Source organism: Mirounga leonina, unplaced genomic scaffold (genome assembly GCF_011800145.1).
Source record: "Mirounga leonina isolate KUSES-001 unplaced genomic scaffold, KU_Mleo_1.0 Mir_178, whole genome shotgun sequence".
NCBI classification, from domain to species: domain Eukaryota; kingdom Metazoa; phylum Chordata; class Mammalia; order Carnivora; family Phocidae; genus Mirounga; species Mirounga leonina.
In genome coordinates, this window is record NW_023270464.1 from 19,309,266 (window position 1) to 19,331,365 (window position 22,100).

At 42.0% G+C, this 22,100-nt stretch overlaps 1 protein-coding gene across 17 annotated transcripts in view; it reads left to right on the top strand.

Annotated features, from left to right (window-relative positions):
* Positions 1 to 22,100, top strand: part of AKAP13 (A-kinase anchoring protein 13) — a 320,846-nt gene that overhangs the window by 233,205 nt on the left and 65,541 nt on the right. For 13 of the 17 annotated variants that reach the window (XM_035024073.1, XM_035024072.1, XM_035024075.1 and 10 more), the window contains 5 exons: positions 4,518 to 4,888; positions 7,071 to 7,124; positions 10,246 to 10,311; positions 12,111 to 12,303; positions 15,430 to 15,538. In XM_035024073.1, the coding sequence (XP_034879964.1) occupies positions 4,518 to 4,888; positions 7,071 to 7,124; positions 10,246 to 10,311; positions 12,111 to 12,303; positions 15,430 to 15,538 (793 nt within the window). The remainder of the gene's footprint in view (positions 1 to 4,517; positions 4,889 to 7,070; positions 7,125 to 10,245; positions 10,312 to 12,110; positions 12,304 to 15,429; positions 15,539 to 22,100) is intronic. The other 4 variants (XM_035024078.1, XM_035024084.1, XM_035024080.1 and 1 more) reach the window with 2 other exon arrangements.

Below are 22,100 nucleotides of genomic sequence, written 5' to 3' on the forward strand. Positions count from 1 at the left end.
TCACATTTATGGAATGAATAGTCCATTGCATGTATATCTAAGTAAGAATCACAGTTTCCCGAGCTTTATATAGACAGCAGCATCATTTAATTTAGCCTTTCTCATTAACTTTTATTTATATCATTATTTTGTAATTTCAATTTTCCTAGTTTATTTGACCTTAAATTAAGCAAAACAGTATCTTTGGGTCAGTGCCCCTGGAGTCCGAGCTGTCCAGCGGGGGCTGATGCACAAGCCTTTGTATTGCTCATTGGGCCCGTTCTTTGCAAGCTTTCTCTTTGACTCCTAGAGATTTTTGCGAGCCTGATCACCATTTGCAGATTTTCAAGATGGCATAAACTGTAAGGAAAAAGAAGCTGTTGGTAGAGATGGTAGTTTATGTGTATGTTTCCATCCTCCCATATGCAGGAGGAAAACCAGTCAGGACAGCTCAAGGGAGGAAGGGCTCGTGTGTCAGTCTCAGGTCTAGACTCAGTCGTCTGTCTCCCAGTATGCTCACTTTCTCGCAAACAAGCACAACTCCCAGCCACCCCTCCTCTCCTGTGTCTGCCTTTCTGCGTCTCTTTTCCTTCTCTGCCCTAACCCACTCCCAGTACTGCATCTTAAGGGAAAAGAAAAACAGAAAACTTGTATTTAGCAGAGAATTGTGTTCTGGTCATCTGCTTTTAAGAAGACTAAGGGAAGAAAAACCATATATTTTTTTTCTTAAATATACACGTGTATATATTTCTTAAATATATTAAATGACTTTCAGGAACTTGGGCTATTACTCATGATTGTCTGGAGGAATGGTGCCAGGGGATCAGTTTAACTAGTACATTTGATTTACATAGAGTCAAAACCAAGTTTTTGAAAATGTGCTAGTTAAGTTAATCCCATGGCACCTTTTCTCTAATCAGGACTAATATGTGAAGTCCCTGGAAGTCATTTAATTAGCAGACATTTTAAGAGAGAAGACCTCTCCAAAGAAAGACCAACACATAACTCAAAAACTGTTAAGAATAAATAGTTTCAAATATTAGGCATGGAACATTCTATTATGTGACAGAAGCCATAACTTTTCCCCCTTTTCTCCCTTCTGATATAAAAATGGAAAAACAGCATCCCCAAACCTGGTACTTTCTGTGAGGAGGGGGGAGAATGGTGGAAGTAACAGTTCTCGTATCTCTTATTTGGCAGATATCCCTAAGAACTTAAGCGCTAATAAATTCAGGACTGGAAAGGAATACTGGGGGAAAAAAATTCAAATGGTTAAAAAACCCACTTGTTCCCTCTATTCATGATTAAAATAGACAGTACCTTGCAACAGCCTTATATTAAGGCCTAGCCTTTTTAGACTTAAAGATCATCTTCTTAGATAGACAAATTGAGGAAGTGGCTTATCTGTAGACAGATACCTAGCTGTAGAAAAACTAGGACCATATTCTGGGTTTAATTTTTGGTTATGCCCCTGACTGCTTTCTATTCTGCCAGGGTAGCATAAAGACATGATAAAGCTGGGAAATTCTTTGGAGAACACATAAGTCTTGGGAAAAAGTAATTTAGAGCCTTCTTTAGATTCAATCCAGCATTAAAGAAAAACCATTGGCCTCAATATTTAGAAGTGAGTTTGTCCTGTTTTTCCCTTTTTCAAGTAATAACCACAAGCTCATAATAGTTGAAAGGTACAATAACAATACTCGAGTGTAAGAACACTGTACATCGTGAACTTCATTCTTACCAGGAGTACAAAACTTAAAGAACTCATGCAATTACTGTGAAAACTCCCTGGTTATTTAATTTTTAGGGGGTTTGTTTTGTTTAGTTTATGAGTTAAAAGTACACACTAAGATGTGTCCTAGCACATACCAGGATCAACACTGCGTTGCGGATATATGCTAGACAGATGTCTCCTTTTTTAAAATGTGTACAAACAGGCCACCAACAATTTTCCCATCTTGTTTTAATGTCTTACAAAAGGGTAGATGCTTGTTTGTTAAGTCTCAGATTAGTAAAGTACCAAGAGGTGGTCTTTCAAGGCAGTGTCCTTGCAAGGCCACTAGGCGCCAAACAGAAAAGAAGGACCTGTTCTGTCATCCGCGCGTCATTTCCTAATCAGGAAGCACCAGCTTATGAGAATATATGATAAAAGGCTAAATGGAAACTTGAACTCATTTTCATTTCCTTTGAAGCCTTGCTTGTGTGTTTGACAATGGGCCCGTCACACATTTTGCTTTTTCATGCCCCTTCTGTTTGTCCCCTGGTACTGTTCTGAGAATTAAAGGTTGAGCAGCTTGAGGGTGAGTATATAGTTTCCTAGGGCTGCTGTCACCAATTACCACAAATTCGGTGGTGTGAAACAAAAATTTATTTTTCACGGTTTTGGAGGCAGGAGGTCCTACAATCAATGGGTCAGAAGGGCTGCTTTCCCTCAGGAGGCTCACAGGGAGAATCGCGTCCCTGCTCCTGTCCCAGCCTCTGCTACTTGCCGGCACTCCTTGGCTGGCCCAGGGCTGTAGACCCGTCACCCCAAGCTCCGCCTCCCCGCATATCTCCCCCTGTCTCTTCTCTTCTCCTAAGGACACACAACTCCTTTGGATTTAGGGGCCACCCTACTGTTGTATAATCTCATCTTAACTAATTACGTTTGAGGAGAACACAGTGAGAAAGCCAAGACATCCTGAAGGTTGGTATTTGCCACCTTCTGCATTGTTCCTCTCTCTGGAGAGCAGCCCCATGATAGAATGCTTTAGGATGTGCAGGTTAATCCTCACTAACATAAAAAGAACTGTCAATGATTTTATTTTAAAATAATACCTACTCTATTTTAGAATCTACTTGGTTGAAGCATCGTTTTATTTTACAGTGTGGCCCAGTGAAGGGAACACAGGACCTTGAGATCTTGTCCTTGCAGAGGCGCCTTTTTTTTTTTTTTTAAGATTTTTTATTCATTTAAGAGAGAGCAAGAGCACGAGCAGGGGGGAGGGGCAGAGGAGGAGGGAGGAGCAGACTCCCTGCTGAGCAAGGAGTCTGATGACATGGGGCTCGATGACACAGGGCTCAGCTCGATCCCAGGACCCCAGGATCACGACCTGAGCCAAAGGCAGATGCTTAACCAGCGGAGATGCCCAGGCACTGCCCCTGCAGGGTTTTTTTTAGAGATGATGAGGGGAACAGAACAGGGCAGTTTTAGTTGAAATCAGCCTGAGTTCACTTCACTGCTCACTGCCTATGTACTGGGAGGGCCTGGAGAGCCAGCCCGGGTCCTGGTGACCCCCACATCTCCCTCTTAGTCTCATCCCTCACGCATCATTTCAAGAGCAATTAACAGAGGAAACCGGATGCCACAGAGTTGGGGGGGTGGGGAACTCCTATGAGCTGGCAGAGATTCAGCCCCAAAATTGTAGAGAATGCTTTTGAAGTGTTAATGTAAACATTTGAAAATACTCTCCTTCTAGAATAGGTCTTATTTTCTATTCCAAAGCTAAAAGGCTCATTAGTTCTCATAATTTTTAAAATCTTAAAGAACTATAAATTTCTTCACTCTTAATTAAAACTTTGAGTAGATTGGCTAATTAGGAAAATACTGTGAAGAAGGAAAAATAAACCACAGTATGCCTTTCCCTAGTCCCTGCTCCCTCTCCTAGAAGAACACAATAAAATAAAGATGTTAAGACAGTGCGGTGCCCAAATCTGAGAGTGTGATCATGCATCTTCTAGACACTTCTACTTACTTTCTGGATAAATTCATCTTTTGAGTGTCAGGATGCTCATCTTTCCCTCACCTGTCAAAAGTGTGAGCTCTGGTGTATGTAGCAAACAGAGAATGTCAGGCTGCTTGGGATCAAAACTGTACTATTTCTCTTAGGCTCCCGAGGTTGGCCAGAGAAGGAACATCATCACTCACTCAAGACTCCATTGCCAGGACTGATTATGTTACGTGTATTTGGCTTGATGACACTGCCAATCCTCAGTGAGAAATGAGAAAAAGGAATAGATTTCTTCCATGTAGGCATTCATGGCCAGAATGTGGGCATTTGTGGCAGATTTTAGGTAGGGTCATAAGCTATTTTGCATTTTTCAGTTACAGACTTGCTTTGGGAATATTAAATTCAGAATGACATCATGGCAGCCAAGCAGACAACCTTATTTTTAGTTAAAGCTTGGGGGAAAAATTAAACCTAATAGTAAATGAATTTATAGAGTTTTCATACAGAAACCCCAATACATAAGGGTTCTCTTCATTTCAGTTGGTGGTATTGGCCTGTGGAACTGACCTGAACCCGGGTTAGATGTTTTTCCCCTGTAAGAAAGGAATGGTCTGTGTACCTCTAATAAGAGGGTCGAGGGAACACAGACCTAGACCATACCTTCCTCGTGAACAACTTGAATCAAACTGTGACCATGCTTGAAAAAAGGAAACACCTGTTTGACGCCAGTTGTGATCTTGCCCATCCTACCCACTATGAAGCCACTCCTGGGTTGGGACTAATGAGGCCTTGCCATTTCCAACTGTGTGTGTTCTCTCTCCATGACAGCCCGAGGAAGAGCCGCTGGTCTGTGATATCACCGGATCCAGTTCGTCCACCGATGACACCGCTTCCTTGGACCGACATTCTTCTCACGGCAGTGATGTTTCCCTCCCCCAGATTTCAAATTTGAACAGGTCCAGAGATCAGCAGTGTCTTGACGGCTTCTACAGCCATGGTGTGGGAGCTGAGGGCCGAGAAAGCGAGGGTGAAGCTGCCGGCTCAGGTGAGATGGAGGAGGAGGAGATGGACAGCATCACCGAGGTGCCCGCGAACTGCTCCGTGCTGAGGAGCTCCATGCGCTCCCTGTCCCCTTTCCGGAGGCACAGTTGGGGTCCTGGGAAGAACGCGGCCAGTGATGCCGAAATGAACCAGCGCAGGTGAGGTGGACCCGGTGGGGCCGTTGGTTTCGTTTCTCAGTGTCTGCTTGCTTTTGATTCTGTGATTTGGTGTTATCGTGGTAAAAGAATTTAGGAGACACCGCGGTACAGAGGAAAGCAGATGGGCTTTGGAATCAGTAAAACCTGTGTTCAAACCCCAGCTCTGTAACTCAGTATGTAGATAAGCTTGGGCAAGTTACTTGACCCCTCTGGGCTTTAATTTTCTCATCTGTAAAATACCTGCCTTTCAGAATATTTGTGATAATAAATATTGCAAGTGAAATAGGTCTGCTACATGGTGGGGGTTTAATAAGTGCCAACAGTAGTTCAGGCCATATCTGTTAATAAAATTCATAGATTAAAAACTTGTGGAGGGAATAGAGTCCTGTCAACTTTGAATTAAAAACTAAACATGAAATCTTGTCTCAACACCATCTGTTTTCAAAGTGCTTCCCAGAAATTGTGGTCCGTTTCTAATGCGGAAAGTTCGGACAGAGTCTGAATGATCATTTAATCAGTAAGAGAGCCTAAGAATCATTCAGTATCATTGGATGGTTGGTATTTCTCCACGTATCCTCTAGTCTTTGGGGACGTGGGTACATGTGACCCATGTCACACCTTCCGTTCGGGAGCAGGCTATGAAAAGGTAGTTTGGACTTGGCCTCTGGCCACAGGCTGCTTCCAGGAATTTAAGCAGACGGTTTTAGCTCTAACGACCAAGTGCCGTGGGGCCTGCTGTATGTACAGAGTTGTGCTTACGCCCCAGCTACTTTCTGGATGAGGAAAAGCGGCTGAGGGAGCAGGCTGACCGTTGTGTGAATACAGGTGATGTGACAAACTCACCTGGAGCGGTTACAGCTTTTTTCTTTTTAATTCCCTGACCTCCTTATAACACGGCTCAGATTTCAGAGCTATAGACAGGTATGTGGAATCTGATGGCACTCACTTGTTTATTGTTTTATCTAGCCAACATATGTTGAGCACCCACCACATGCCAGGCATTTCTAGGTTCTAGAGACACAGGTGAACGAGCCAAAGTCCCCGCCTTCGTGGAGCTCACAGCGATACCTTACACTTGGCTCACGTGCTGCTCTTCTCAGACTTGTTTCATAACAAAGTATCCCACGTGATTTTCCAGTCCTCTCCCTCAGTCAGGTGCCACTTAACCCAAACCAGGTCAGTAGTAACCAGGTTTCTGATCTAGTAAGTGCTCTTTCTGTGATTCCATATTATTTTCTGGTAGAGTTCAGGACATTACCCTTAAAAATAAGTAGTTGCTTTATCTGCTGGGTAGTTTTTATATACATTTGAAAGCATGGATTATATAAAAAGCAGTTTCTAAAAGCTTTCCTTCCCAGCTTTATTCACGCTGTACTTCTTTTTAAAAAGCATTCACACCAGTTAAAAAATAAATAAGGATGTGGGGAATCATCCCTAGAGCTGGAATTCTCTTCCTGAAGCAAGAATAGCCTCTTGACAGGACATACTGTCAGAGATGCTAACGGCATCGAGAAACAAGGGTTTATTTTAAAAGGCAATCCATTTTTTCTTATAACCCGCTATGGATTTCAGAGCTGGCTGCGACTGTGGATCCTGTAGCTCAGATGAGGAAATTAAAGCTCAGACTGAATGATTTGCCCCAGATTACATGGTGCTCTTAAGACTGAACTAAGACTAGAACCCTATCACTTAATTATTCATATTTGCAACCTGTATAATATCACGGCAGCTCCTCTGTGAGCCTAGCATTGACAGTCCCCTCACACCACTGCCCAGTGCCTCTGGAGTGATGGAAGGGCTTGAATTAGTTTGACTGATGCTGACAGTGTTATCTGCATATAGTATAACCTGGATTTTAAAGTCTTAAGAAAACCCTTCTAAAGCTTTGAATGGCCTTTTTTTAATCCTTTTACTTTTATAATTTAATAAACCTCATTCCTTGTCATCTGATTAACTCTGTGGAGCAAGGAGGGAGCAGAGTAACCCTCCCCAGAAATTGTCAGGCTGTCAGGCCTTTGTGGTTTTGATGTGTTTCTTACTCCACATTCTCTCATTCCCTGCCTTCCTGTACTGTTTCTCTGAGTGGCTCGTGTCTCTCCCCTTCGTGATGTCTGTATGCTTCATGCGTTTGTGTCCATTTTGTTTCACCTCGACACTGACCTCTTCCACCATTCATTTTCAGTTCATTGCGAGTTCTTGGGGATGTTGTCAGGAGACCTCCCATTCATAGGAGAAGGTACAGAGTTCACTAACTTGATGGACTAACTGTGTTGCCTCTGAGCTTCTACTAACAAGCATTTCATTTTGCTTGATCCATGATTAAACCGTCTTTTACAATAATGTCACGTCTGCTTCAGGCAAATAAAATATAAGTATTTATTAATTGCTGATGTCCATTTGCATATGAAATGGTTTTGTGAGTCTGAAATTTTCTCCTATTCTCTTTTTATCTTGAAAGGAAACTTTTTTAGTGTTTTTTCCATCTTGTACTTACTGATGTTCAGATCACTTTGATAATAGGGTCTCCCCGACTCTCCCTAGGAGAATTCAAAGACACGTCGATTGTGCCTATCTAATGGACCCTGGGGAGTGCATTTTCTTCCCCCACCCCACCCCCCAAGAAGGGGAAAGAACCAGAAATAATTCTGTGCTGGCACACAGGCCCTAACACGTTCTAGGCCCCCTGACCATCTCCACTCCAATGTTGATGTAGTCATTTCCGAAAACAAGTAAGAGGCATCCGCTCATCTCCCAGTCTTCCAACTCCTTAATTATTTTTTGTCAGGTAACATTTTGAAGCTAACAATTAGTAATTTAGAAGCTGAAAAGTCATTTCCAGTCAAAAAAAATGCCGATTCGCTTTTCAAATGCTGAGTTTTACTTTGTTCAGAAGTCGTCACTAGTGACCTTTCCTTCCATTATTTGGGGGAAACAATTCGGAAATCCAAAAACGATGGTGGAATTATACATAGTTTCTCATATTGGGAGACATTTGTAAAGAGGTATTTTCAGTTCTGAGCTGAAGCTCTTCTTGGGAAGCTGGCAGGTAGTGGTCCTCCCTTCTTTGTCTTTTTCCAGATTTCAGGCACAAAATTGAGTTCAAATACTAATACCCTCGTGAATCTCGGGTGATGAGACTCAGTTGAGTTGTTCTCCCAGGGGAACAAGTTGTTAAATGCCGTTTTCAGAAGAAGTGTCTGAACCCTTTAGAGATCTAGTTAGCTCTCTGTAAAGCATCCACGTGTTGACAGTGGAAGGGGACAGGTGGCTGGATGCAGACCCAGGAAGCATATAGATAAAGCTTCACAACAGGGCCACACATCATTTCACCCTTAGTCACTTTTCTGCAGGAAGAACGTGAAGTATCACTTAAAATTCTCTATGAAGCCTTAGCTAGTAAAACTGAAACATTCCCACAAGTGTTAAACGGTAGAGAGTGGGATATTTGGGGTTTTTTTTAAGAATCTAAAATTTTCTAAATCTCAAAATAAGGCCAAAGAACCATTAAATGTCACTCCCACTAATTGAGGAAATTGAGGACGCTCTCAAAAACACTCTCGTGTGCTCTCTCTCTCTCTGACAAAAATCTTTAAAAAAAAAAAAAGAACACTCTCGTGATAGGAGTTCTCTGCTAGAAGGAAGGGCAGGTCTGCTGCCGCTGAAGGACCACCTGCAGCTTCCTTCCTGGAGCCTAAGGACCCCCTGTTACGTCCTCCTTCTGTCTCCCTATCGCTCTCCATTCTCTCCATCCTAAATTTCACCCTGCTCTCACATCATTATCATTTTCTGAGAGTAAAGGGATGTTTAAATCTGTAGAGGGAGAGAATTTTTTTGGATGATAACTTGGTAGTGTATATTCGGTTGCTGATTTACCATGTTGGATATTTAAAAAATTTTTATTAACAGTTTGGAGATTCAAAATGAAATTAATAATTTCAGAGAATGGACTTCTTAGTCTCGTGTGTGTTTGTAAATTATATCAAGGCTTGCTTGCTTCCCTCACACGAGCAAATTATAAGTCAGTCTGATTTCGTTTATCAGGCTGGAGATGTGTCTCAGATGCTAAATTTTCCTTTCCGCTTCTGCCCTTTTGAGCTTTGTACTATTAATTTAACCTGATCTTAAGTGTTTTACTATTTAAATTATTTTTAAATGCCATGATTTTAAAGATTTACTTTTAGAAGGCTCAAAGTTCTTCTGTTTATTCTCCCACCACCTTCCTTATATCTTTTCCTCTGCCAGAAACCCCCACTTACTAAAACAAAATTAAGTGTATTCAAGGTATTCAAGGGGTTTTTGGTGTCTGTACATCTTCCCATTTGCAAGATTCCAGAGAGAGCTGAGGGGGTGTTACTGTTATTCCCCCTTCTGAAAACAAAAACACATCACTTAGAATTTTAAGGCCCCAAATAGTAGCAGTGTATTTTTAAACTGATTTTTTGTCAGTCAGAAATCCTGACCTATTGGTGCAGTTCCCTTTACAGTGTACCTGATATTTTGAATTGGTTATTTTTTTAGCTGGTTATATTTACATGGTATTTCCAACCCTAGATTTTCTGTCCCTCCTGCTTTAGAGTAAATATCAGTGCCGAGATAAAGTAGATGATCAAATGGAGTTTTGCTTTTTTTTTTTAATCTCGGGAAAATGGATGCAAACCTAAAATTAAGACACATTTCTAACTCAGTACCACAGAATTCCTTTTCTTTTGAAGAAAAATACATGCCTTCGTTATCATTAAAATACAAGGAAATGTGACCAGTGTGACATGGCGAATCTTCATCACAAGAGCTTAGTGAGCAGGGTTTAAAGATGGGTGTGAGTGTTGATAGGATATCCTTATTAGGAAAGACTCATGAGTAGATGGACCCTTACTGGAAACATGTGAAGAAAATTGATGACCCACTGAGCCTACCCCAGTGCAGTTTGACATTGTCCCTTTTAGTCAAGGGGGAGTTTAGTGTAGTTAAGGATTATCACTGTGGCCACGGAGGTCTGAGAGTGGCGTGGCAGAGCGTACGGAGAGATTATCCCCAGTAGTGGGGATACGTCGGGAGAACACCTGAGGAGGGAGCCGTGGATGGAGTGGGCTCTTTGTTCAGAGTTGTTACCCTGGAACGAATTGACGTAGACATTTCCAGCACATTGTCTAGATGGATGTTAGTAGAGCAGTTTTAAGTTTCTGTGGTTTTTGTTCTAGCCTTTTTCTAAATTCTAAGTGTTAACGTTCCTTATTTTTTGATGATCAAATAAATCCATCTGTCTGTAACTATGGCTTTTCTTTTCAAACCCAATAACCCCGTCCCTGTTTCCTCTTTTCTCCCTCCATTTCTGTTTCTGCCTTTGATGTCATCCCCAGTATGAGCTGGTGTCCCTCTGGTGTACAATACTCTGCTGCCCTGAGTGCTGACTTTAATTACAGAAGGTATGGTATTGTTCCATGTCCAGCCACCAAAGGGGGAATTATAAAATATGGCACCTGGGCTTCTGGCTGGGAGCTTGCTTCTGTGTGGCTAGAATGCATATGGCAGCGCGCTTTGTCTGGAGCACGGTGTTGAGTTGCCTCTCCTATGGGCATCACTAATCCATTTGAAGGGGTACAGACTAGGAGGTGGAGGGTATACCCTGATGCGTCCTCTCTGTCTCAGGTGGCTGTAGATTCGGTGTTTTCTGCACAGACTTGTATCTCTGGTAGACCACCTCTCTCTCTGTTTTTGGTCTGTCCTAATTCCCAGAACCTGGGGATTCCCACATCCTGAGGAAAACAATGACAGAAGCAAGGCAGCTAATAAGATGCACTTATTTCTATTATGTTTCCAAATACCCCAATTTCTTTCGATTCCAAATTCACAGATTCCTCAATGTTTTATATTCTTCTCTCAATTAAGCAGCCAGATTTAATTACTAAAACATTTTCAAGATTAAGTTTTGTGGGTAATGATAGGCTGGTTTTCTCAGGCTTTGCAAACAGTTCACAATAGAAACCTAAATTTCTTCTTCACTTAGCCTGTCTCCTTATCCCTGGTATTGCAGATGAGTTTCACAGAGACATTTACTTATACTTAATCATGATTTCTATTGTCATATTGAAATAAGAAAAACAAAATCCATTGTTTAAATTACCCACTAGAGAAAAACAGAAGCATATGGTTTCAGTTCACAGTAGGTAATTTGTGAAATGCAAAAAGCAAATAACAGGCCCTCCGGACTGGCGTATGTGAGTTATTTGTAGAATTAACTGTTGTACAGCTTGAGCAGAGATAACTGCATAGCTTCAGTATACCTTCAAATGCATTTCCAGCTGCTTGTATTTGGGGAACATGGTCAGCTACAGCTCTGTTCTGCTCTCTTGCTTATTGGAAAGAAGTTCCCGCTGCAGCTGTAACAGGTGTGGATGATTCTGGCTAGCAGCCCCGAGGCGGGTAGATGGCTAACTGCTCTCTGTAGTCTCCTGCTCACAAAAAAACATGCTTTTTTCACTCTGCAGACCACAAAATCATTACTCCAGGGATCCCATGCCCTAAATTTGCCCCCTTTTTGGGTCAGTCTTAAAACTCTTAGACTTAGCAGCTTTTCAGCATTTGTTCTTTAAGGTGGCCCATGCGCCTGTCTGCGACTCACAGTTCTCAGGAAACCTGTCAGGCAGTTGTTGGACTGGCCAGACGTGCACAGATGCTGCTGCTCAGAAGTAATACTCAGGTCTCTGGGGTGGACACACACCTGTGAAATAGTAAAAGTCAGCTAGACTGTAGTTGAATGTAAAGTTGTATGGTCCACTTAATGGACACAAGGGCAAGTCTGGGTCTCCCTGTTTGTCTTCTGAAAGTGACTTACACACCTCTTTTCTCTGTGCCGTTAATTCTTTGGCATTGGCTGAGTTAGACTTTGGCAAAGATCAATTACATCAGATCAAGGAAAAACAAAAGATCGGTAAGATAATACAGATGGTATATTGAAAAAAAAATCTTGAGAAAATGACCTTAGATGGTCCATTTGAATAAGTTGAATGAAGTAAGAAAATCTCAGTGCAGTATTCTTTCTCAGCATACCAACGCCTGTGGGGGGAAAGGTAGGCGGCACCCCTTGTGCCGTGCTCTTGGCGATAGCTTTGCTAGGTGACATATAATATACCAGCAGGGAGATACACACGAAGCAATTTCCTATCCTCCTTTCCTTCCTGAGCCTCAGAAATGGAATGAATTAACTCCTTTGCTCTGTGTTCAGTTTCAGCCTAGAAGGCTTGGCAGGAGGAGCTGGTGCCGGAAACGAGCCATCTTCGTCTCTAGGTGTAGACTCTGTAAACACCAAAGAGCTCAGGCACCCTTTCAGTGGGGAAGAAAGGGGTGACTCTTTGGTGTCGCTTTCAGAGGAGGATCTGGAATCAGGCCAGAGAGAACACAGGATGCTTGATCAGCAGGTAAGGCTGAAGAGGGTATATACTGCTAACTTGGAAAAATTCACTTTACTTCTCTACAGTGTCCTCACATTAGGAACAAAGAAATCAAGACTTACATCCATATAAGGCTACTGGCCGTGATTGCTTACCCATTATATAATGCACTCAATCTAGCACAAAGCAAGTTTTTAGCACTTAATAGTAATTCAAGAATACCATTAATCTGCATTAATTTAAATATTCCATCAAATATTTGAAGCATATGGTCTCAGTTCACAATAAGTAATTTGTAACCTTTTTTAAATTAGAAAAATATCCAGGTTATTAAATTTTTCCTTCTTATCTGAGGACTTCTTTTATCATCTCAATAGTATAAAGTGAGTCTTGAAGTGTGTTACACAACATTGTTAAATTTAAATTTCCTAATTTTTCAAAAACATATCCCTTCCGGGGGGGGGGGGGGGAAATCTTACTCTTTGTCTTCTCACATTGCCTAGAAAATGGCTATTTCTTTCTCTCTGCTTCCTGCAGCTGTCAGAATTTTTCAGAGAGCATCTGCACTCCCTCCCCGCCTGATGCTCTGCCCTCTTCATGCCTGCCACAGGCACTGCCTCTTGGAGGGCCTGGCCTTCCTCATAGCCGGTCAGGTGACTTTCCCAGGGCTCACCCTCGCAGGCCCTTCATTCCGATGCTCACCACCTGGGATGGGTCCTCGGGGAGTTTGCCTTGAGAACTGGAATTGTATGCTTTTAGAGCATCGCACCCTGCTCCCGGTCTTTTATCCTCCTCTTGAGCCAACGGGACTTTGGATTGATTTCTAGGAGGATTCTGTGATACACATGCAAATGAAACATTTCTAATTAAACAGACACAAAATTAAACACCTGTCTTTGAGTAGGTGATTGGAGTTTTAGGTAGAGAGAGAATGAAACATTTCTAATTAAACCAACAAAAAAGTTAAACAGCCTGTTCTTTGAGTAGGTGACTAGGGTTTTATGTAGACATTTAATGTTTTGTTATACCCCACTACATAGCAGTGATATGCCCAAATAGAAATTGGACATTGGAGGATTACCTTAATAATGAATGTATTACTTACGTGAATGCCCAAGAGAATTTCAGCTGGATGAAAGTCAAATTGAAGGCCCAAAGGAATTTTGCCTGGTTATCCCCTCCCCCCACCCCCCGTGTCTCCTGGGCCTGATAGTTTAGAAAAAGTTAAGAAAAATAACAAGAAGATGGAGAATAGGGTGCCTGGCTGGCTCAGTCAGTGGAGCATGTGACTCTTAATCTCGGGGTTATAAGTTCAAGCCCCACATTGGGTGTAGAGATGATTTAAAAAATAAATAAACCTTTTAAAAAATAAATTTTTAAAAAAGAATATGGAGAATATATTTATTGAGGCAAATGATTTAAATTCAACCTAACGGTAACAGAAAAAGGGAGTGAAAAATAGAAACAATTCTTTATCATGACTTGCCAATAGCATCTTTGGTTAGTAGAGAGTCTGAAGAATAAACCACATTTCATGTGCGTACAATCCTTTGGAAGTCTATTGTAAGACCAGACAAAATACCAAAATTGTGGGTTTATGAACAGAATCCTAGACTTAGAGCCAATATATCCCTTCGGATTCTGCATAAGCCCTTGTGTGTGAGAACTTCACGCCCATTTGAAGTGACTTGCCTGAGGCCTCATAACTGGCCATTAGCTGGACAGCATTAATCTCAGAATTCTTGGCTGTTAGTCTCACTGCTTTTTTTCACATTTTTGAAGTAGGGGAGTTTTCATGAGGAAATGGGAACATTTTCATTTCCTTAATATTGTTTATGTAAAACCTTTTCTGAAACTCCTATTTCTAGGAATTGGACGGAGGACCCTGTCTGTTAGTAAGTGATGTCAGTTACCACTGAAGTCTTTCTTAAATGGCTTTTCTGATTTAGTCTTTCTAGATGAAGTTGCGGACATTTTCGTGCTTTCCTGTGCTTGTTAACCTTCCTGGAACTGTCTGCTCACCCACACTTTTTGTCTTGTGTGCAACCTCAGTGGGTATTTGAGCTGCTGGTATCTCTGATCTGGACAGGTTGCCTACAGGCAGCTTCCTGCTGAAGGTCTCTGCCTTTCACTGAGGTCATTTTTCAGACCTCACAGTTGTATTTGAAACATAGCAACTGTTTGCCTCAGACTCCACGGTTACACATGGAACAAGTTTTCAATAATCAGAAGTCTTTGGCACACTTGAGTTGAATTCATGGTACTAACAGATTTTCATTGCTTGCCTTTGAGCATGTGCAGATTTTAGCCTACTATGAAGGGAGGGGAATCATGACAAAGTTAGATAACAGTTCAGAATGGCTCTCAGAACAAAGGAGAGGGAGCCCCTCATCACCAGAAGAGTGCTAGTGAACACTGGTGGACTCTCCTTCTAAGGGTGTTATTATAGGAGCTTCTGCAGTTGGTTGCATTACATGCCCTCAAAGCTGCTGTGGATTTACTGAGGGAGGTAAATTACCAGGTTTCAGCCCCCCTCTTGTTACTATAGAAGCAGTCTAATCTTAGAAGAGGAAATGAAAGAGATTTAGGCTTCTTCCCAGATGCACAGCTGCCTTGCTCTTGATCTTAAAACACCTTTTACTTGCAGCTCTGTTCCCAACTCGTTAAAATCAGAAAGTAATATTACTAATACCTACTATATCTCTAGAAAGGACATTTAGATTCTCGAAGAACAAGAGCTACTGTATGTAGTTCGATATTTCCAGTGAAGTTATTTTGTCTGATTATGCATTCAGCAGATGTTTACTAAGCATGTACTGAAGTTTAAAACATTATCAGGCATTGTGAGGGATATGAAACCCACTGTACAGGATGGCTACTCTCATTATTCCCATTTTACAGATAAGAAAAGTAAGGTTCATGAAAGCTAAGTAACTCCTCTGAAGTTAGACTGAGTTAGACTGTTGTCAAGCAGCAGGGGCAGACTTGAATCCAGTATCTCTAGCTGCAGAGCTGTGCTCTTACCCCTCCCGTGTACTGCCTTCTGCTCCTAGGTTGGGCCAGAAGGTACAGCTCTGTGCTTATCTAGAAATGATAAGAACATGACTTAAAACCTGTTCTTCAGTTATTTATTTTGTTTCTTTAACTTCACAGCCGTGTCACAGATCTAAACAACAGGGATTCAATTACTGTACATCAGCCATTTCTTCTCCACTAACAAAATCCATCTCATTAATGACAATCAGCCATCCTGGGTTGGACCGTAAGTATATTACTTTTTTTTTTTTTTAATTAAGTGTATTTTAAACACTTTCTCTGTCATTTTTCTCATTTTAAGACCCTGTAACATTACCTTCCAAAATTTGCCTGCCTCTTCCTTTGAATGGCTCATTTACACACAGAAGGTGACAGACAGCTCAGTTTTGGGAACTTATTCCTTTTGTCACCTAAAAAAATCTCTTTCATACATTAAATTCATTATAGTCTTAGGCCTAAACCTGACACAGATTTCTTTAAACTTTTTATTTTGAAGTAATTTCAGACTTTAAAAATAGTTACAACAGGGCGCCTGGGTGGCTCAGTTGGTTGGGCGACTGCCTTCGGCTCAGGTCATGATCCTGGAGTCCCGGGATCGAGTCCCGCATCAGGCTCCCTGCTCGGCAGGGAGTCTGCTTCTCCCTCTGACCCTCCTCCCTCTCATGCTCTCTGTCTCTCATTCTCTCTGTCTCAAATAAATAAATAAAATCTTTAAAAAAAAAAAAAAAATAGTTACAACAACGGTGCAAAGAATTACCATATGTTTGGGGACTTAGAGTTCCCAAATGTTATTATAACCATAACTTGGAGTCCCCCACATGTTATATATGTTATATAAAAGTGTCATAACTTTTTATCAATCTTTCTTCCTCTGTCATCATTTCTTTTAAAGTTTTTCTGAAACACTGGAGAATAAGTTATAAACACAATACAGTTATGTCTGAAAGATATTCTATTCTATTACTGTAGTACAATTATCCAAATTTTATCCAATATTTATTTCCTGAGCTCTTCAAAAACGTCAAGCGTGGGCCATCTGGGTGGCTTAGTCGTTAAGCGTCTGCCTTCGGCTCAGGTCCTGATCCCAGGGTTCTGGGATCGAGCCCCGCATCGGGCTCCCTGCTCCACGGGAAGCCTGCTTCTCCCTCTCCCACTCCCCCTGCTTGTGTTTCCTCTCTCGCTGTGTCTCTCTCTGTCAAATAAATAAATAAAAAATCTTTAAAAAAAAAAAGTCAAGCTCATGAAAGAAAAAGAAAGACAGATACATTTTTAGTTGGTTAAGCATGTGCCAAAAGAATTACATCTGCAAATGATGAATGGAGCTATATGCAGGTTTCGGACCCGCTGGCTGGGTAAGTTAGATGTCTGGCACCCGTAAGCACAGGGCCTTTGCAAATAAAAGATGCTCAGAAACATTATTTGAATTGGATCTAAATGTTTGCCAAGGAAAGGCAGCTTGTTCTTTGAGAAAGCCCACCTTTTTGTTTTAATTTTTAAAATCTTGATTATTTTTCTATGAGTAATTACAATTTAAGATCACAATGTAAAGATTTAATGCTCACCAAGGAGGGAGTGATCCATTATTTGCTGAAAGACCGTGTATTCAGGAGGCTGAGGCAGAGGAAATAAATAAACTCTATGGTGTTTCTGGTGCTTCCTCGGTGTCCCCTGATACAGCTCATCTTAAAAGAGTTGGGGACAGGGCGCCTGGGTGGCTCAGTTGGTTAAGCGACTGCCTTCGGCTCAGGTCATGATCCTGGAGTCCCAGGATCGAGTCCCGCATCGGGCTCCCTGCTCGGCAGGGAGTCTGCTTCTCCCTCTGACCCTTCTCCCTCTCATGCTCTCTGTCTCTCATTCTCTCTCAAATAAATAAATAAAATCTTTAAAAAAAAAAAAAAAGAGTTGGGGACAGAAGCAGCTGCCCTGCATTAGGGAGATGACTTACTGCAGGCCTCATCTTTTTAACTTCCACAGTAGAATTAAGACATGATAGATAATTCTATTAACCTTGTCCTCGTTTTCATGATCACTGCTTCACATCTGGCCTGTTTGGTGATGACATGTTCTCAAAGATGCGGATGTGACCCTGCAGAATTACAACTGGAATAGCTTTCCCTGTGTTTGTTTGGGTTTTGGTTTTGTTTTGATCTGGCTTTGGGTTAGAGGTTTTGCTGGTATGGAATGAAAATCATTAGAGCAAAATAGTTAATATTGGATTTGATGAGCCTGGAGTGCTAGAGCTCAATAGCCAAAGACAGGAAAGCACTCTTAAGTGAGACATTTCAGCTCTTTGTAGCTTCCTTCCATGACTAGTGAGTGTGGTGTCATGGTGGAGAGTCTACTCCATAGCAACAGATACCCAACACCAACAGAATGTGTCCCATGGAGGGATCTTTTTCCTATATTTTGTGACACACTCTCTTGCCTCGTGCATGAAACACTTCATTAATTTTTCCTCCAAAAAGCCAGACGGTTTTTGACTGTGTTTTCAGTTGCTAGCCAAACACTAAATAATGCGGCTAACTCCCAGAAGACGCTGTCCTAGAGTGCCAGGAGTTATGGCACATGGAGCTTTTCCTCTTGCTGGGAAATGTTCTGCTCCGCTCACTGAGGGTACTGAAATGAGTTAGACTGTTGTCAAGACTAGAGCTCTAAGCAAGAGTTTAATCCTTTGGTTAAAATAGGGTACCCTCATTCTAACTTACATTGTACATTTCATGCACGTTTGAATGATAAAGTCGTAAATCAGGTAGCTAGCCCCACAATTTCCCTGAGTTAGCATACGCTGTAATTAGAGGATTAATCAACTCTAATGACACTGTTTCTCCTTAGTCCCTCCCCATATACAATTAAATTAGTTTTCCCAAGTGTGTGTTTTTATTCTGCTCCAGAAACAAATTTTTTCACAGATGTAAAACTTCTGGCAGTTGAACAGAAGACTAAACCTTGTGTCCCATGCGCTGTGCCTTTAAGCATCAGGGTCACTGGACAGTTCTCGATTTGCCATAGACTGCATTCCAAATCGCTTAAATACTCTGCGTGATTCATCTCTGGTCATGGTCTCCCTAGCTGAAAGGATCATAACTAACATCTACAAAGTGATTTTAAAGCCGCGAAAGCATTCAGTACACTTAAAACGTTTTAATTGTTGTTTTACTGTAAGCACACATTTGGTGGCTGTGTGACGTGACCTTGGGCTAGATAGTGAAATTCTGTGTGTCAATTACTTGATTAGACGGGTAATAAAGTGATAAGGCTTAAATGTGCATTTACGTCAAGTCCTTAGCATATTTCCTGGCTTATAAGAAGCAGCTGCCAGAGTCTGTCTGTCTCTGACCAGAGTGTAAACGTTAAAGAAACGAGAACACCATCCCTCATTGTCTTTAAGTGGCTGTGTCTTAGGAGTACACTTGTCTAGGAACAAAGTACTTTCTAAGCTCAACCTTATTTCACTACTTCCAACTTCTACCTGTGCTGTCTCTTCTTCCTTCAAAGAAATTAGCTGCTTCTGCCACAGCCTTTCACAGCTGTTAACATTTGGGCATTTCTGAAAATGTATGTCTCCTGAGCCTGTTGTCTGGTATGTCCTGTTGGGTCATTTTCTAGAAGAGAAAAACAGAGAAACTCAACATTATTTCTAAGCTGGGATCATTTTCTCATATCCATTGATACAGAGGAAACCACTGAGTAAAGGTGGTGACTAATGGATTTCTGTGTCATTTTCTGGGGTTTGGAAAGTAGACAGGCGACAGCTTACTCAGGAACCACAGTGGGTAGGGAAGCTGTCCTCACTCCTGTCTTGGCTGTGCTGTCTTGGGGGGAACACGAATGCATCTCGCCAGTTCATTTTTTAGGGAATGGGAATAGCACTGAAGCTACCTGCATCATGTGGGGAAATGCTGGGAGGGCTGCCCTTAGAGAAACTGCTCCCAGAGATGTGTTTGGTCCCGTTTCTCCTTCTTGCATCAGAGCTGATGGAGTGGAGGCTCCCGGAGATGTGTTTGGCCCCATTTCTCCTTCTTGCATCAGAGAGCATGGAGCGAAGGCTCCCAGCTTGCCAGGAGACCTAGATGATTTCTTGATTGAACTTAATAATAAACTTTGTTTTTGCATGTACAGAATAATTCCGTTATTACAGATGATCCCTTTCCAAGAGTATATTTTAAAACATCTCATTGCTTGTACTGAGAAGATGCTTACGAATAGTAGAGAAAGTGCTTGGTTGATTGTATCCCCGGAAGGGCCCTCACCATGTTAGTGGTGGTGATGTTAAAAGGAGAATTGTACCCGTTAGATAGATTTTTTTTTAACTCAGAGGCTTTTAATGAGAAATCATTTTCCCTTCATTTTTCAGGGAGTGTTATCACAAAGAACATATATGTTGCATACATGTTGAGGATACGCCTTTAGATATTCATACAAATAGGTTTTTCCTTATGATCCATGAAATTGCGGCAAAAGGTTTTGTGTAGCAAGAGAGCTCATTTTCATTTGCTGAATTTGCTTTGCATTTGGAAATAACTTTAGAAAGCACATAAAGAGGGTACCTTAACTGGTACTAGCCGTCACTGCCCGAAAAGCCAGTGTATGTGTATTCGTGCCAGCAGCTGTCTGATCTCTGTCGTTGATGTAGCTGCAGACAGTCTCGGATCACTTAGTTTTTGTGCAGGGTATTACGTTGGTGTAGGGCTTTTTCATTCCATTTAGGACACTGAGCTTTCAGAAATCCTGACAGAGGGAAATTCATTTATTACTTTGTTTATTCAGGAAGCACTTGCCTTACTCTGTGCCAGGCCCCAGGCCAGACAGTGGTAGGAGAGGGATGAGCTTAGAGGCCCGGTTTCTTTCCTCACCACATTCACGCAGACAAGAGAACAGGTGCATGTAATAGGAAGTGATCAGTGCAGCAAGTGAAAGAAACACTGGGCTTTTCAGGAGCATCTGACAGGGGCGGCTTACCGGGGAGAAGTAATCTCAAAGTTGAGACCAACGGGAGACTAGGATTCGGTACAGGAGTGAGTGCAGGCATGCTGCAAGGTATCACGGTTCCGTTCCAGACCACCACGGTGAAGCAGATAGCACAGTAAAGCAAGTCAGGTGAATTACTAGATTTCCCAGCGCATATAAAAGTTATGTTTACACTGTGCTATGGTCACATGTGCAATAACATGTCTTTAAAAAAAAAAAAAAGCCGTGTACATACCTAAATTAAAAAATACCTTATTGCTAGGGGCGCCTGGGTGGCTCAGTTGGTTGGGCGGCTGCCTTCGGCTCGGGTCATGATCCTGGAGTCCCTGGATCGAATCCCGCATCGGGCTCCCTGCTCGGCAGGGGAGTCTGCTTCTCCCTCTGACCCTCCCCCCTCCCATGCGCTCTTTCTTGCTCTCTCAAATAAATAAATAAATAAATAAAATCTTTTAAAAAAAATACCTTATTGCTAAAAAATGCTAACCATCACCTGAGCTTTTGGTGAGTTGTAATCTTTTTGCTGGTGGAGGGTCTTGCCTACAGGCTGGTGGCTGCTGAAGGCTGGGGTGGCTGTGGCTTACCTCAGAATAGGACAGCAGTGAAGTTTGCCATACAGATTGATTCTTCCTATCATGAATGATTTCTCTAGCATGCGATGCTGTCTGATAGCATCTTACCCACAGAACTTCTTTCAAAATTGAAATCTGTCCTCTCAAAACCTGCTGCTGTTTTATCAGTTAAGTTTGTGGGATATTCTAAATTCTTTGTTGTTGTTCCAACAATCTTCACAGCATCTTCACCAGGAGTAGATTCCATCTCAGAATCCAGTTTCATTGCTCATCCATAAGAAACAACTCCCCATCTGTTAAAGTTTTGTCATGAGATTGAATCAATTCAATCCCATCTTCAGGCTCCACATCTGTTCCTAGTTCTCTTGCTGTTTTCACCACATTTGCAGTGACTTCTTCCACTGACATCATGAACCCCTCAAAGTCATCCACGAGGGTTGGAATCAGCTTCTTCCAAACTCCTGTTCATGTTGATATTCTGAACTCTTCCCATGAATCACGAATGTTCTTACTGGCATCCAGAATGGTGAATCCTTTCCAGAAGGTTTTCAGTTTACTCTGTCCAGATCCAGCAGAGGAATCACTATCTGTGGCAGCTATAGTCTTATGAAATATATTTCTTTTTTCTTTTTTCTTTTTTTTTTTAAATTCATAAGAGACAGAGCGAGAGAGAAAGGCAGAGGGAGAAGCAGGCTCCCAAGGAGCAGGGAGCCCGATGCGGGACTCGATCCCAGGACCCTGAGATCATGACCTGAGCCGAAGGCAGATGCTTAACCATCTGAGCCACCCAGGCGCCCTATATTTCTTAAAATAATAAGACTTAAAAGTCAAAATGACTCCTTGATCCGTGGGCTGCAGAATGGACGTTGTGTTAGCAGGCATGAATCTCCTTGTCAATCTCCGTCAGAGCTCTAGGGTGACCAGGTGCATTATCAATGAGTAGTACTGTTCTTGAAAGGTATCTTTTTTTCAGAGCAGTGGATCTCAAGAATGGGCTTAAGATATTCAGTAAAGCATGTTGTAAGTGGATGTGCTGTCAACCAGGCTTTGTTGTTCCACTGACAGAGCACAGCCATAGTAGATTTAGCATAATGTTTAGAGGCCCCAGGATTTTTGGAATGGTACATGAGCATTGGCTTCAGCTTACAGTCAGCAGCAGCATTAGCCCCTGACAAGACAGTCAGCCCGTCCTTTGAGGCTTTGTAGCCAGGCCCTGGCCTCCCCTCTCTGGCGGTGAAAGTCCTAGATGGC